This window comes from Schistocerca cancellata, chromosome 4, assembly GCF_023864275.1.
Source record: "Schistocerca cancellata isolate TAMUIC-IGC-003103 chromosome 4, iqSchCanc2.1, whole genome shotgun sequence".
NCBI classification, from domain to species: Eukaryota; Metazoa; Arthropoda; class Insecta; order Orthoptera; family Acrididae; genus Schistocerca; species Schistocerca cancellata.
The window spans coordinates 168126792-168144181 of NC_064629.1; the positions used below are offsets into that span (position 1 = coordinate 168126792).

Below are 17390 nucleotides of genomic sequence, written 5' to 3' on the forward strand. Positions count from 1 at the left end.
CACCTTGTGGAATCTGGCGTTCCTCCATTGTGACTGCGGCGGCAACTACTGCTTGCAAATTATACCGCCCACATTCATTGTTCACCTCATTATCCAAATTACCATATTCTTTTCCTTAACATGGCGATCCATCTCCTACAGTGTCGGCCCAGAACAGAGAATCCCCTCGCTATCTGTGTCCAGTCGCTTCATACTGGACTCGATGCTTCTCTTCTACCACCTTTCCTGTGAGTCCACTTACGTACACCTACATGGTCCATACCTCAGCCATGGCTTTGGCTGGAGATATTGCAAGGCCCAAAAGGCTCCGTTCCACCTGAGGCCCTCTGCTGGCAATTTCCCTACCTTCTCAGGAAGGTCGAGGGCTCAGAAATTGTCTACAGAGATGGATCAATGGTCAACGGTCTTGTTGGCTTCCCTTATACTCAAGTTGGCCATACTGAACAGCACTCTTTGCTGGATGGTGGCAGTGTTTATACTGCAGAGTTGGTAGCCATATATCGTGTCCTTCAGCATATCCACTCCTGTGCTGGTGAGTCCTTCATCATCTGTAGTGACTCCTTAAACAGCCTACAAGCTCTTGCCCAGTACTTCTGTTGACATCCATTGGTAATGAGTATCCCGGAGTCTCGTTATGCCCTCGGAAACAGTGGATGTTCAGTGACCTTCATTCGGATCCCAGGACATGTCAGGATACCAGCCAATGAACTTACTGACAGCCTGGCCAACAGGCTACCGGTAAGACAGCTCCAGAGATTGGCATGCCAGAGACTTATCTCCGATCGGTCTTCCGCCGCAAAGTTTTCGCGATCTGGGATACTGAATGGCACACGCTCAGTTTTTTATCAGGGATACAACGAATGTGTGGAGGTCATTCATGTGAGCCACTCGCAGGGCCTCCGTTATCCTTTGCCAGCTCCGCATCAGCCATACTTGGGTAACACATGGTCACCTCCTCTATCGCGAGGACCCACCTCAGTGTTGCTGTAGCTCCAGCTCCCGTATGACTGTCGTCCGCCTCTTGTTGGACTGCCCAATTTTAGCTGTTCTGCGGTGGACTTTTAACCTTCCCAACACCCTACCTTCAGTGTTGGGTGCCAATGCCTCAACGACCGATTTAGTTTTATGTTTTATTCATGAGAGGGGGGGGGGGAGTTATTGTACAATCTAAGATTGGGAGTCTGGCCTTCTCTCCCAGGCCTCTAACCTCCCACCCTTTTACCTCTTCCTCACTCTTTCTTCGATTTTGTTTGCCTGGATGTTTGTCTTTTTCCTAGGTGTGTGCTTCTTGCCTTGTTTTTTAGGCTGGCGATTTTAATATGTTTTTGAGTGGCTGGCTCATCCTTTTTTAATCCTTGTAATCAGCCATCCCAGGCCATCTGTTACATGATTTTAATACCGTCCTCTACCTTTCCTTTTAGTGTACATTTCCCCCTTTGGTTCGATTCTTTCGTTGTCTCTTTTGGTTCCTTGGTTGTGGTTCCTTGCTAGATTTTCATCCCTTTACTTCCCCCAACTCCTTTGTTTTTAATTGTTTTTTCCTTGAGACTTGTTTGCTTGAGGAAAAAGGGACTGATGACCCTGTAGTCTGGTCCCTTTATACTCCAAACCAACCAACCAACCAACCCATTTCGCCAGACTACTGAATGAGTGGGTGCTGTGTAATTCAGATGCTGATATTGATTGGAACTGATCAGTTGATTGTGGAGCACAACAGCGACTAAGACTACAAACAGTGTCGACACACTCAGGATCGTAAAACAGATCTTGTGCTGACAGAGTTACTGCTTGAGCTTTGGCAATTTTTAACATGTCACTTGAGGTGGGATCAGACACCTCTGAGCTTTCACAATAATGTCTCGATCCGGAACAAGGCAGATAATGATGTCACAAATTAAGAAGTCTGTATATGACACACCACATTGTTCACAGGGAAAGTCACACTTGCGTGCCAAGCCTTGTAAGTCAGCAGCTCATGCTGTGTAGGGTTGTTCTCGTTGCTCAACACATTGGTATACCCTTGTGTCTATACTCAGAAAATTATAATTTGTTCTATAACCAGGTTACTGGGGTAAACCAGTGAATTTGTTGTTGTACGGTCACAGTTGGCAACACTCAGCTTTGGGTATATACGAAATCATCGCAGCAAGGCATTCTAATTGTTGCTGGCTGCTGTTGCACAACATTATGAACTGTTCATTATTGTGTAAGCTCTGCTACTAAACCTCAATTCTGGATTCTCATGGATAATAAACTGGAACTCTCCAAAACTGAATACAGCAGATTAAGCTATGAAGCGAAAGAAGAGTATATAAGAAAGTTATTGTCTACTGTTGATACAGAAGAGGCTGACACTACAGATTTTCTTGATGAAGATTCTTCAGACGAATGGATTCCAAGTGAGGAAGATGCTGTTACTTCAGATATTGAAGATGCTATTGGTGCTTGTAGTGATATTGAAGTTAAAAGTCAAAGAAGTGATGAAAATGACAGAGCTGATGAAAACAGCTAAGTGATTGTGTTTTCTGATGACATTGTACATGGTGAAGATGGAACTAAATGGCATGAGGAACATTTTGGGACAAGGAAGTTGCTGAAGCATAATATTGTGCAGGAAAGGGCTGGTGCGACAAGTACAATCACCACCCCCCTCCCAGGTCTTGCCTCTCTCTCTGACGGGTTCATGCTTGGTTACCATGGGACCCCACCCTTTGCAGCATCTTTTCCCTTCCGTGGTGCAAGTCTATCCTCTTGTTATTCCTTTTCCCCTCCCTTGGGGAACATGTCTGCGTTGTTGTTGGAAATGCGTTCTGCATATTCAGTCACCAGTTTCAGACCAGTCCCACCACTGTCTTTCATTCCTTCTTTCTTTTTTTTGTTCCCGTTTTCCTATCCTTCCTCCACTTTGGCATTTGACGTTCCTCTTTTTCTTCTTCCTCCCTGTGCGCTCCTGAAGGCCAGCCCATGTGTTTGACACGTTACAGGTGACTGGGCAACGTGTAATTCCCAGCCCTGGATTGACCGGTAGGGTTTGTATGTACCGCCTTGTAAAGGCCACTCCCAAGGAGAGGTGATTGCCTGAGCTGCTACCTTCCTAAATTGCCGATTGGTTCCTTTGTCAGGGGTGCAGTCGGAAGGAGCACACCATCAGAGACGCTGGCAATCATGGGGGATTTTCTTACAATAAGCCAGTCATCATCTTCGTAGTCCATGTCTACCAAACTTAAATGAAATGAAGCTCCCAATTCAAACACCCTCCCAGCTGCACCAAGGTTCCTCGTTGTTTCACATACTGAAGATGGTCAATCCTTTACTACTGTAAATCCATTTATTATTCAGAAAGGTGTTGATGCAGTTGCTGGCCCTGTGAAATCCTGCTCTTATTCACAAAATGGCACTTTGCTTTTGGAGACTACTTCTGATTCTCAAGCTCAACTGCTTGCAGCTTCACTCCTCCGTGGCTATCCTGTTTGTGTCGAGGGCCATCTAACACTGTAATCTCCCTGAAATGTTATTTATGCTAGGCTTCTTGATGGTCTGACTGAGGCAGAAATCCAAACATACCTTTCTAATCAAGGTATCATTAAAGTCCACTGGGTGGTGAAAAAGATAGATGCCTCCTTAGTGCCAACACGCAAGTTTTTTTCTCACTTTTGATAGAGAGGTGCTTCCGTCAAAGATCAAAGCAGACTATGAAGTTATCACAGTACAACTGTACATTCAGAACCCGATGCACTGCTACCAGTGCCATCGTTACAACCACACCTGAGAGTCCTGTCAACACCCGGCTGAATGTGTAACCTGTGGTAGGGGTGCTCATGAGGACAGTTGTTTTCTTCCTTCTCCCCGCTGTATCAACTCCAATGATGCCTCCTCCCAAGATTGTCCCGTTTATCTCATGAGCAGGCTGTCCAGGAGATCCAGGTGAAGAAAAAAGTGCCTTACCTGGTTGCTTGCAAGTTGTTGGCTAGTTGGAAAATGTGCGTTCTACCATCTGGCACCTACAGTACTGTTCTTGCTACATCTTGCTCCACGAACATGGCCAAGCAGACATGCAACCTCAGATTTAGCACCACAATTGTGAAATCACACAGCATCATGGTAGTGTCCCCGTCTTCTCCTCCAGCTGCGCGACAAGCCACCAAACTTCCGCCACACGGAGCGAAGTCGCCTGCTACACAACTGGTAGGACGGAAAGGACAGAAGGAATACTCCCACAAAGACTTCTTATGTCCCTCCTGCCAACAAAGATCTGAGTCTTCCTCTGCTAACCAATGTAATACCCTCTCCCGGCCGACCTCTGTGTCGCCAGTATACGCCACCAACCGTTTTTGTGCCCTGGACTCCGCAGACTGGCAGAAGGAGAACACTGATGCATCTATAGATCTCATGGAGCAGGATCCTGCAGCCTCTGTGTCCTGTAGCAGTAAGTCTTCTCAGGCTCCCACTTACCAGCTGCCGTAGTGACACCTCTTCATTTTTTTGTCGTTGTGTCTCTCTTCCAATGGAATGTTCACGGGCTTCGATCCACCAAAGAGGACGTATGGCTGCTCTTAGAATTGCAGCATCCCCTTGTACTCTGCCTCCAGGAAACAAAATTGCATTCTTACGACCACTTTGAGCTCTCACATTTCTTTCCAGTCAGCTTTGACTTTTCCCCTGAGGACAGCATTCCATCCCATGGGGGATTCGTGCTGCTCATCTGGGACAATGATCACAGTCAACCCCTCTCCCTGACTACCTGACTCCAAGCTATTGCAGTCCGCATTTTCCTTCCTCACATGACCTTTTTCCTTTCTACCGTTTATATCCCTCTGTCAGTTGATTTGACCAGAGCAGACTTACTCCAGCTTATTGGGCAGCTACCTTACCCCTTTCTGCTGCTCGGTGACTTTAATGTGCACCATCCCCATTGGGGTTCTCCCATAATCTGTCTGAGAGGTGCCCTCTTGGCTGACTTTCTCAGTCAACTTACCCTCATCTTCCTTAACATGGGAGCACCGACGTTCCTTTCAGACTCCATGCACACCTATTCCCATTTGGACCTGTCATTCTGCACTGCTCAACTTCCCCATTATCTTGAGTGGTCCGTTTTTTCTGACACATACTTGGGTGACCATTTCCCACGTGTTATCAGTTTGCTGACTCCTACCCTACGCCCGTGCACACCCAAATGGCAGCTTTCCTAGGTCAACTGGAGGCTTTACTTCTCCCTGGTGATCTTCAACGAACATTATTTCCCCACTTGTGGTGACTAGGGACCAGGTAGAATATCTTGCAAACATTATCCTTACAACAGCAGAATGTTCCATTTCTCGCACTTCCTCTTTACCGCGCTGTGTCCCAGTCCATTTGTTGACTGAGGCATGCCACGACGCAATTTGCACACAGAGATGTGCACTCTGCCATTTTAACCATCATCCTATGGTGGCAAACTGCATTCAGTTTAAATAGTCGCATGCACGTGTCGTAATGTTCTTTGGGATATCAGAAAAGCTAGCTGCATTTCATTTATTAGTTCTTTTAACAGTTCCACTCCCTCTTTCGTTGTGTGGACCAACCTTGAATGGCTCTCTGGGACCAAGGTCCATTCCCCAATTTCCAACCTGACCGTAGCAGACAGTGTTATAGTGTTGCTATCTCCAACACATTGGGCCACCATTTTGCAGAGATTTCGAGCTGCTCCCACTATCACCCTGCCTTCCTCCATCGGAAATGAGCAGACAAGGCTCAGGTGATACCCTTCTCTTTTCAGAATAGTGAGTTCTACAATGCCGCCTATACTGTGAGGGAGCTAGATCATGCTCTCACTTCATCCCAGTCCTCCACCTGGGGGCTAGATGACGATAACATTCAGATGTTACAGCACCTTTCTCTTGTGAGCAAGCACTTTCTCCTTCAAAGATATAACTGCATATGGGTGGAGGACACGTTTCCCAAATGCTGGTGTGAAGCCACTGACGTACCCATACCTAAGCCCGGTAAGGACAAATACCTTCCCTCTAGCTACCACCCCATTTCTCTCACCAGCTGTGTTTGCAAGGTGATGGAATGTATGATTCATTCCTGGCTGCTATGGTGGCTCGAGTCTCGCAATTTACTAACCACTGCACAGTGTGGATTTTGAGTGTGCCACTCTGCAGTTGTCCATCTCGTCACTTTGTCCACTCATGTCGTGAATGGTTTTCTGCAAAAATCCCAGACTGTGGCTGTGTTTTTCGGCTTGGAGAAAACCTATGTCACTTGCTGGAGGACTGGTATCCTCCATACACTCTACACGTGGGGCTTCTGAGGCCGTATGCCTTGTTTCCTTCAGGAATTTTTAAAACACCATGTTTTCAAGGTACGTGTGGGTTCTGCCTTGTCGGATACCTTTATCCAGGAATAAGGTGAGACTCAGGGTTCCATTTTGAGCGTCATCCTCTTTGCTATCGCCATTAACCCTATAATGAATGGCCTGTCTCCCACCAGGCATCTCCAGCTCCCATTTTGTTGATGATTTTGCCATCTATTGCAGTTGTCTACGGACTTGTCTCATTGAGCAGCGTCTTCAGCGATGTCTCTACCACCTTTACTCTTGGAGCATTGACAGTGGCTTTCATTTTTCCACTGACAAAACCATTTGTATGAATTTCTGGTGGCACAATTGGCTTCTTCCAACATCTATACATCTTGGGCCTGTTGCTCTTCCATTTGTTGAAACCGTAAAATTCCTGGGGCTCATGCTCGACAGGAAACTTTCTTGGTCCTCTCACATTTGTTACCCGGCAGCCCACTGTGTGCGGTCTGTCAATGTGATACGTGTAGTCAGTGGTACTTCCTAGGGAGCAGATCGAACCACACTCCTCTTTTTGTACCGGTCCCTTGTCCATTCAAAACTAGACTATGGATGTTTCATTTATGCATCTGTTCTTTCATCCTTCGTATGCCGTCTCAATACTATCCACCATCATGACATCCGTTTGGCCACTGGCATCTTTTACACTAGCTGAGTTGAGAGTCTGTATGCAGAAACTGCCGAACTACTGCTATCCTACTGCTTTGAATTTCTCCTCAGCAATTATGCATGCCGTTTGTCTGCCATTCATGGGCACCTGTCCTGTGCCACCTCCTTCGATGACTCCTTTGATTACCAGTATGGGGCGTGTCCCTCTTCTCTGTAACCCCCTCAAGTTTGCTTTCGGCTCTTGTTCCAGCAGCTTAACTTTACACTACCTGCCACTTTCCCAATGAGTATGAACCATTCACCACCGTGACTTTGTGTGGCAGCCCATGTTCACCTTGACTGTCATTCGCTTCCTAAGGACACTACTCCTATCTCGCTTTATCACCTTCAGTTTCACAACCTTCGCACTGAACTTTGCATAGTACCTTTGTGTACATTGATGGCTCTCGGACTGACCATAGTGTTGGATGTGCCTTCGTCATTGGGACAGATGTTTTTCGGTATCGGCTTCCAAAACACTGCTCAGTATTTACTGCTCCGACACTCTTCATTGCCCTTTGAAGCCTGTGGGTGCTGTACACCACCGACCCCTTAGTGCAACAGGTCTGGGAAAGCTGTCACTTGCTCATTCGTGATGGAGCTACTGTGATGTTTATGTGGGTTCCTGGTCACTTTGGTTTGCCAGGAAACTAGGCTGCTGACGCTGCTGCCAAGGCTGCCATCCTCATACCTCAACCCGCTAGTTCTTACGTTCCCTCCGATGATCTCTTTTTTGCCGTTGCCAGCAGGTGGTATCACTTAGGCATCACCTCTGATTCTCCCTTCATGGAACAAACTCCATGTTACTAAGCCTCTCCCAGTGGCCTGGATGACCTCCTCTCCACCCTCTCGCCAGGAGAAGATAATTTTAGCGGTTGCATATCAAGCACTGTCTTTTTAGCCATCACCATTCGTTAAGTGGAGCACCGTCACCACTTTGTGCTCATTGCCCTTAACCTTTAACAGTCTGCCAATTCCTCACGGAATGTCCTTTGTTTTTTAACCACCTATGTTCTCATTTGTGTTTGCTGTCCGAGTTATCGGCCATTTTAGTGAACAACGCGTGGGCTGTTGACCACGTTTAACTTTTTATCCGTCATAGCAATATGGCGAAGGACATTTAATCTTTAGTTAAATACCTCCGTTCCTCTATGGTGTATTTTATAAACCTTTCTCAGTGTCCCTGTTTTTACCTGTTTCTCTTCCATCGATTGGGATTAACGTGTATTCATTTTTAACTCCTCTCTTTTTCTTCGTGTTCTACAGTACTGACATGGGCGCATATGCCGTAATTGTTCTTGCACCCTAAAACAAAACAAAAGTACAACAAAACTTCTTTCTACAAGAGACACTTCGAGAGTGTTTTTACAGAATATGTGTGTGATATAATAGTATGTGAAACAAACAGGATGACAAAATAATGTTCGTTGAAGATCACCAGGGAGAAGTAAAGCCTCCAGTTGGCCTAGGAAAGCTGCCATTTGGGTGTGCACGGGTGTAGGGTAGGAGTCAGCAAACTGATAGCACATGGGAAATGGTCGCCCAAGTATGTGTCAGAAAGAGCGGGCCACTCAAGATGATGGGCAAGCTGGGCAGTGCAGAATGACAGGTCCAAATGGGAATAGGTGTGCATGGAGTCTGAAAGAAACGTCGGTGCTCCCCTGTTAAGGAAGATGAGGGTAAGTTGACTGAGAAAGTCAGCCAAGAGGGCACCTCTCGGACAGATTATGGGAGAACCCCAATGGGGATGGTGCACATTAAAGTCACTGAGAAGCAGAAAGGGGTAAGGTAGCTGCCCAATAAGCTGGAGTAAGTCTGCTCTGGTCAAATCAAGTGACAGAGGGATGTAAATGGTACAAAGGGAAAAGGTCATGTGAGGAACGATGACCAATCAGGTATTCACAAACTATAATGTCAATTCAGAAGGAGCAACGAAAGTGGAAGCCATTGACAACTTAAGAATTTTATGCATATCTTGGTATACTGATTGCAGCTGGAGTAAGATTCTCTAACGCTGAACACACAAAGAAAATGTGGGAAACAAATGCATTCCCATTGTATCAAGCAAGCTTATCCCTCAGCAAGTTTTCGCAGATTGGCAGATTTATAAGATTTGATGATGTGAGCACTAGGGCTGAGTGTGTGAAAAGTGACAAAGCTGCTGCAGTGTATGACATATTTGAAATACTAAATTCAAATCTTCATAAAAACACTATATATCTTCTGATTGCCTCACTGTTGATGAGCAGCTTTTTCCTTACAGAGGAAAGACAAGATTTATCCAATAGATGGTCTGAAAGCCACCTAGATATGGCTCAAAGGTTTGGCGGGTTTGTGATTCATGAAATTCTTATCCAATAACTGGCCAAATTTATACAGGTAAATCTGCCTCCAGAACAGAAACTAATGAAGGGAAGAGGGCAGTAAAAGATTTATGTTACCATTTCGAAGGTACTGGCAAAAATGTAGTCACTGACAATTTTTTCACAACTCTACCCTGAGCAAGGCTGTCAATGACTTGGGATTTGTCCATAGTTGGTACTGTGAGAAGAAACAAGCACTATATACCACCAGAAATGCAGCCTTCCTCATCACTCTAAGAACTGTCATCTGTATTTGGATTCAGTGAAGATAACATTTCTCTGTGTTCATACATTCCGAAGAAGAAGAAGAAGAAGAAGAAGAAGAAGAAGAAGAAGAAGAAAGCAGTTCTAATTTTATCCACAATGCATTATGATGCATCCACTTCTGGCCCACTCTCAAAGCCAGATGTTACACATCAATATAACTACACAAACGTGACATTGATAATATGGGCAAGTTGTGCTCTCATTACAGTATAAAAAGAACAACAAACAGATGGCCACTAGCATTTTTTTTTACAATGCTCTGGATATGTTTGCTCAGCAGCATACACACTTTATACGGAAAACAATTCTCAAGAAAAAAATTTGACTCATAGACGTAGACTGTTTCTGTTGGATCTGGGAAAACATTTGGCAATGTCATCAATTATCTCTAGATCAGATCCTAGTTGCTTGAGAGAATTTTCCGTGAAATCGGGTATTGAGTATGTGATAGGAGGACCTCGAATTCTGGTTCCTGAACAAGTGGAGGCTCAGCCAAAACAAGGTGCTTCTGGATGGCTGAAAATCGTTGGTGACTGTGTTGTATGCAAACCTCAATCAAACAAAAAGAAGAGCAAAACAGGAAAAAGTTGTAAGAAAACCAATATGTGATGAGCGTTGCATTACAACAGCGTGTGGACTTTGTGAATAAATCATAATTCCAAGTTTATCTTTCCATTATAATGAACAGCAAAATTTCATAGCTGTATAACATTAAGTAATTTACTCTATCATATATAGTAAAAAATTGATATATTTTGCACATATTTATGACTATACCTGTTGTGTTACTACTCAGTTATCTAAAAATTAATAAAACTATTAAAATATTATATAAAATATAGTATTTCATTTGTGAACTTCACACCTGTTCTAATGGAGATATGTGATTACCTGGATAACCCATGTTCCTTCCCATTTAAACGCTCTTCTTTGAAAGTATTTAACGTTTGCTCTTATTATGGTATATATAAACATGCAAATGAGGAATAACATGAGGCTTGTATACACTAGTTCCAGTACACCTGAAAAATTGGCAATGTGGATACAACAGTTAAACATGAATTTGGTGGCTATAATAGTCAGTCAGCAAACCACATACATCAAAAAAAGTCAAACTACTACGATCCAAATATGGGCAGAAGTTTTCCACCACTTCATACAGTTTGTTACTAGAAGACAGTAAGAGCACTCACTGATACAGGGTGTTTCAAAAATGACTGGTATATTTGAAACGGCAATAAAAACTAAACGAGCAGTGATAGAAATGCACCGTTTGTTGCAATATGCTTGGGACAACAGTACATTTTCAGGCGGACAAACTTTCGAAATTACAGTAGTTACAATTTTCAACAACAGATGGTGCTGCAAGTGATGTGAAAGATATAGAAGACAACACAGTCTGTGGGTGCGCCATTCTGTACGTCGTCTTTCTGCTGTAAGCGTGTGCTGTTCACAACGTGCAAGTGTGCTGTGGACAACATGGTTTATTCCTTAGAACAGAGGATTTTTCTGGTGTCAGAATTCCACCGCCTAGAACACAGTGTTGTTGCAACAAGACGAAGTTTTCAACGGAGGTTTAATGTAACCAAAGGACCGAAAAGCGATACAATAAAGGATCTGTTTGAAAAATTTCAACGGACTGGGAACGTGACGGATGAACGTGCTGGAAAGGCAGGGCGACTGCGTACGGCAACCACAGAGGGCAACGCGCAGCTAGTGCAGCAGGTGATCCAACAGTGGCCTCGGGTTTCCGTTCGCCGTGTTGCAGCTGCGGTCCAAATGACGCCAACGTCCATGTATCGTCTCATGCGCCAGAGTTTACACCTCTATCCATACAAAATTCAAACGCGGCAACCCCTCAGCGCCGCTACCATTGCTGCACGAGAGACATTCGCTAACGATATAGTGCACAGGATTGATGACGGCGATATGCATGTGGGCAGCATTTGGTTTACTGACGAAGCTTATTTTTACCTGGACGGCTTCGACAATAAACAGAACTGGCGCATATGGGGAACCGAAAAGCCCCATGTTGCAGTCCCATCGTCCCTGCATCCTCAAAAAGTACTGGTCTGGGCCGCCATTTCTTCCAAAGGAATCATTGGCCCATTTTTCAGATCCGAAACGATTACTGCATCACGCTATCTGGACATTCTTCGTGAATTTGTGGCGGTACAAACTGCCTTAGACGACACTGCGAACACCTCGTGGTTTATGCAAGATGGTGCCCGGCCACATCGCACGGCCGACGTCTTTAATTTCCTGAATGAATATTTCGATGATCGTGTGATTGCTTTGGGCTATCCGAAACATACAGGAGGCGGCGTGGATTGGCATCCCTATTCGCCAGACATGAACCCCTGTGACTTCTTTCTGTGGGGACACTTGAAAGACCAGGTGTACCGCCAGAATCCAGAAACAATTGAACAGCTGAAGCAGTACATCTCATCTGCATGTGAAGCCATTCCGCCAGACACGTTGTCAAAGGTTTCGGGTAATTTCATTCAGAGACTACACAATATTATTGCTACGCATGGTGGATATGTGGAAAATATCGTACTATGGAGTTTCCCAGACCGCGGCGCCATCTGTTGTTGAAAATTGTAACTACTGTAATTTTGAAAGTTTGTCCGCCTGAAAATGTACTGTTGTCCCAAGCATATTGCAACAAACGGTGTATTTGTATCGCTGCTCGTTTAGTTTTTATTGCCGTTTCAAATATACTGGTCATTTTTGAAACACCCTGTATTTCAGTTGCCCTCCAGTGAAGAACAAAATGATGTAAATAGACCTCCCAGGTCTTGTACGCCTCCTCAAAACAAGTGAAGGGCGTGGGGAAGCAAGCCATTGTAAGCCTGCCGACTTCTGTCAGTTTTGCAGAAGCTGTTACAGCTGTGTCTGCTGTTGCTGGTGGAGTTCCCACTGCCTTTTTTGCTGTTGCTGCAGGTGCTGTCTCTGTTGTTGCCTTTGCAGCCGTGCAATACTGGAAGAGTTGCACATTGAGAAAATTGTCATCATCAATTTTCTATCTTTCTCTCTGTAGATAGAACAACAGTTTACAATTACTCTCACCAGGGTAACGAGGAGACTGGTGTAAAGAAACAGGCAGTTCTAACGGTCACTGACAGTGGAAATTGTGAGATGAATTAATAACTAACGCAAAACCAGAGTATATCTGAGTCGTCTAAGCATATACCACAATCCAGGGAAAAGTCCAAATCCCAAAATGTTAATCATGCAAGGTCAAAATACTCTGCTCTCCAACGGCACATACCTAAGGCGTCAGGACTAGCAAGAGGCTGGTTGTAATTGCTGGGCTGCATTAAATCGGTAAACACTCGTCAGAAGGAGACATCACCTCACATGCTTGTCGTGGGTGCTGCGCTCCACATAGGTGTGAGCTGCAGCTTTCATCTGGAGCTTAAGTATATCTGTCGTGTTCTACCTATCAATACTCGGGCTAGGCGAGGAATCCAAATCGCCCTCGGATACTAAGGTTTTCCTGTTATGGACATTTGCATTACTGATGAGGTGCCTTGGAATCCCAGCTAGCCCTGCAATTCCCTGCTTATGGAGCTTCCTTCGTGTTGTTTTGGTGCTGACAGCTCACAAGTGCAACTCTGTTCTGTATTGACTTTCGCAGCTGTCATCATCTTATTTTTCGGCACTCTCCTCTTCAGTGGCCATAAGAATCACTTAACACGCACATTGTGAATTAGTGAATGATGATTTTCTGCTTTCCCTTTATGCGGTATGTCTTCAATGTGGTGCCTCTTGAAAACACCAAGCACTTCGGTTACCTTGCTTACGGAAGCACCCGTCGTATGAGTGGCAACAATTTTCTCACATTAGAATTCACTTAGCTCCAACATAATGCACTCACAACTACACAGAGCACTGATCTGACCATGTCTGACAGTTGCAATTTATTGAGGATATTGCACAGATTCTGTTTGTGGTCAAATACAACAGTGCAGCCTGCAGCCTTAGCTACCACACACATTTATGTTCAAGCATGCCTTTCTCACAGTGTTTCCAAATTTTTTGTCCAACCTCTGTATACAGTAGAATAAAAAAGAACCCTCTGACACTCGCTTAACTTATTCTCAAAGTATAGAAGTGATGTGGCTGATCCATTTCTCCCTGCAATTATGATACGTAATTTGTTGTCAGACATGTACAGGGGTTTCTCCTATCTAAAAAAAACTCATAGGCTCACACTTAGCTTACTCAACTACCGATGTAGATGCTTCCTGTGTAGTGCATACCTGCTCCATTAAGGAGGCAATGCAGATGTTTTTGTGCAAAGTTATCCAGTACCTTTCAGAAATAGAAAATGAGCATAAAATTCTAAGTAAAAAAGACATAAAAGTGATGTGTCTGACTATAGACAGGGAAGAGGTTCACCTCTGGTGCAGTATGGTATGAGACTTCATTGATTTGTGACAAGTTTGCCATAGAAATTCAGCAAATGTGTAAGTATTTCATATTTATTAAATTAGTCTTATGTTTTCACATACATGAAAATTCTCTACCTTAAACACAACTTTCATGTACAAAATGTTAGAATTAGCTTTTTACATTTAGTTGCTGTGTGATTAACTGATGGGAAACTGATATTGCTTTTTTACCAACAGAACTAATTCGAGAGTGAGTTTTTATCTATTCAGTTTTAAGATGAATCCATCTGCACTAATGAGCTACCTGTGATGATGTGAGTTACTGGAAGTGCTTAATTTAAATGTCACAAGAAATAATGCTCATACACCCATACTATAGATTGCTATTCATAGTGAAAATCTAAGTAATTCTTCAGATTCTTCATTTTTAGATAACACTTTCTCATAATTGATTGCAAGAAAAATTGCCACTTTGTTCATTTATAACACTTTAGAAGAAAATTTTATGTTTGTAATTTATGTGCATGTAAGTTATGTAACACTTTTTAAGTGTATTCATCTGTTTTAACTGTAAGTCACCTCATGTTTTTACATATCATTTGCTGTGAGAATAACATGCCTTTTTGTATATATATGCAAGTATTACATGCAAGTGATTTGAGTAATTGATGTTAGAAGAAAAAGAAAAATTGGGATGTTTGCTGAATGACATCTGTGTTAATTCTCAGTATCATAAATTCATCTTTTTAGCAGACCCTTACACATTCTCTGGAACTTAAGGTTTATTTGCTTATTTTTCTTTGTCAAATTGTGCTTTCACAGGTTATCAGCAATGCTGGAGGTGAACTGAGTGCTCACTACCCAAGCCAGTTGATAATATTGGAATATGAACATTCTCAGAGCTGCAGCACATCAGCAAATGGTGTGACCCAAAACTCCACTATATATGAAAGTCTGTATGACAGTGCCAAACTGCGTGACCTGATAGGGAAGGCACGTTTTGCACGCTGCAGGGCACGTTTCCCACTACCTGTCATCCTCTATCATGGCAAAAACATTTGTAGGTCAGTCTTATAAAACATTAAAATTTTTCTTCTTCACAGCTCGTCATTTATTTGCCATGTACAGTAATATACTTGTTCAAAGAATGGCCTCAAGTTACAATTAAGTGGGTTGAGGAGAAGCTAATCATCAGTGAGAATAACATGTGGAAATCATATGCGTGTGGCTGTACCAGAGGTTTTTGCTTTCATTGGTATTGTGATAGAAAATAAGTGGCCTGCAGAAAAATGTTTTGTATTTGGGGATGTTGAAGAGTAATAGTTAAGAAAAATGATAAAAGAAGCAGCAGTGAAGAAGGAAGGAAATATAAAACAAGCTGATTACATTGTTTTTGTTTCAGAGAAATATAATTTCACCTTTGGAGTTGTTACCAAGTGCATTTCAGCTTAGTGTATGTACTGTTTCCTGAAATGGAGTTTAGATATGTAATTGATGTTCTGTAGGTGAATTCACACTCGGCAAACATATTATATTATATTAAACAAGAAGAATAAAATACTTCTGGTCATCAAAACTTAAGTGGATGAAATAATGTTAAAAGTAGCATGAATAAGAAAAGACAAATTGTTTAAAGTGCAGTCTTCATCAGAAGGTGAAGACAGGTTTGATGAAAGAGATGATATTGTGAAAGGTAAAACCAAAAAGAGAGGTTAGAAAAACATGGGTAAAACCATAAGAGTAATGAGACAGTGGCAACATCAGAGGTTAATAATACTCTGTGTAGTCTCAGTGATTATTCTGCATGATTCCCCCTAAGTGTTTAGTATAGATTGTCTGTTCACAGCTTCCATTTTTTTCTTGTCAGTCACATAGAGCATGGTGTTCTGTAGCTGGAATATCCCAAACCAATTAATTCAATTTTTTTTTCCTTTATTCTATCCAAATGATTACCTACAGGTTGGTCCCCTCTGGTAGTAGCTTAATAACTGTCTTTTCCCAAATCTAAATTCAAGGGATGGTGTTAAAGCTTTAAATTACTACCTCAAAAAATAAATCAATCAATCAATCTGTAACCATGAAACCTGGTTATGGTATTAGTTCTCCTCTACAGTTCACCCTGCTATGCAAAACATACCCCAGCCATTTATGACTTTAGTTGCGAAGTTTGCATGTTGGCTGTCAAAGAAACATTCCACATCCAAAAATCATGCTTCACAATTCTGGAAATGCCTGCTGCACAATGTTTTTTTTTTCATTTTAGGAAAAAGAAAAGTCAGTGGATTCCACGTCTGGAGACTATTCGGGGTGGGGCAGATATGTGCTGGTAGCCCAAAACAGCAGCATTTGTGCAGAATGAGCTGGAGGGTTGCTGTGGAGAAAAATCACTCCCCTTGGACAGCTTCCCACAGTGATTCATTGTGGCTGCCTCCAGTAATGTCATCAGGATATTTCAATAGTATGCATCTGTGACAATTTGCTCTTTCTGAGCATAATCTGTTAACACCACAGCATGCCAATTCCAAAATCACGATGCATCACGTTGGCTGCTGATATTTGGAGCTTTGCCCTTCTTGACAGTGGTGAATACATGTTTCCATTGCTTTGCTTTCTGTCTTCGTCTCTCTTATCATGATGCCCCCAGCACTTGCCTGTGGTGATTAGGCAGCTAAAGTAGTTGTCTGGATTGGCCTAATGCAGCTGCAACATTTTTGCTGCTGCTTCTGTTAGAGGGCATTTTTGAATGGATGTGAGCAGCCATGAAACCACCACATGGGTACCTTAATCATGTTCAAAATATTGTATGAGATGTTGAAAATTGATCCTAGACAAATTTTTCACTTTTTTCTCCTATCACCTCAGTTGTGAAACACTGATCTTAGAGCACCAGGGCCTCCACTTCTGTTGCAGTTTGTGGCTCATTGCAGAGATAGACTACAATTACATTTTTCATCACTCAACCTTGTTTGACAATACTGAAAACAGCTGCACCACATAACCCCTGTTTCATGCATTGATGCATCGTTGTGTACACTTCCACCAACTCACTACAGATTGCTGCAGCATTATTTCCCCTCAGCTGCAGAAAATCATTTACCACACAGTACTGCAGTTTATCAGTGGGCTATACTAAATAATTTTGGCTCCTCTAGCAACATTCTATGCTACTGTGGCACAGTGGTTTCACCGTGTACCAGGAATGCAGACATGTACCTGCAAACAAAGTATAAATTACATAACTTTATTTTCTTGAGATGATGATAAAAACCATATGACTATCCTTTGTACCTAATTTATGTTGCTGTTGATTGTATGAATATTAATATTGAGCTGTATTTAGGAAGTTCAGTAGCACTGATTGTGGAGCTCATTATC

The 17390-nt window shown here is 43.0% G+C and overlaps 1 protein-coding gene across 1 annotated transcript in view; it reads left to right on the forward strand.

The window, feature by feature from the left end:
* Positions 1-17390, forward strand: part of LOC126183230 (myotubularin-related protein 14) — a 175422-nt gene that overhangs the window by 49357 nt on the left and 108675 nt on the right. The window contains exon 3 of the mRNA XM_049925014.1: positions 14838-15079. Within this exon, the coding sequence (XP_049780971.1) occupies positions 14838-15079 (242 nt within the window). The remainder of the gene's footprint in view (positions 1-14837; positions 15080-17390) is intronic.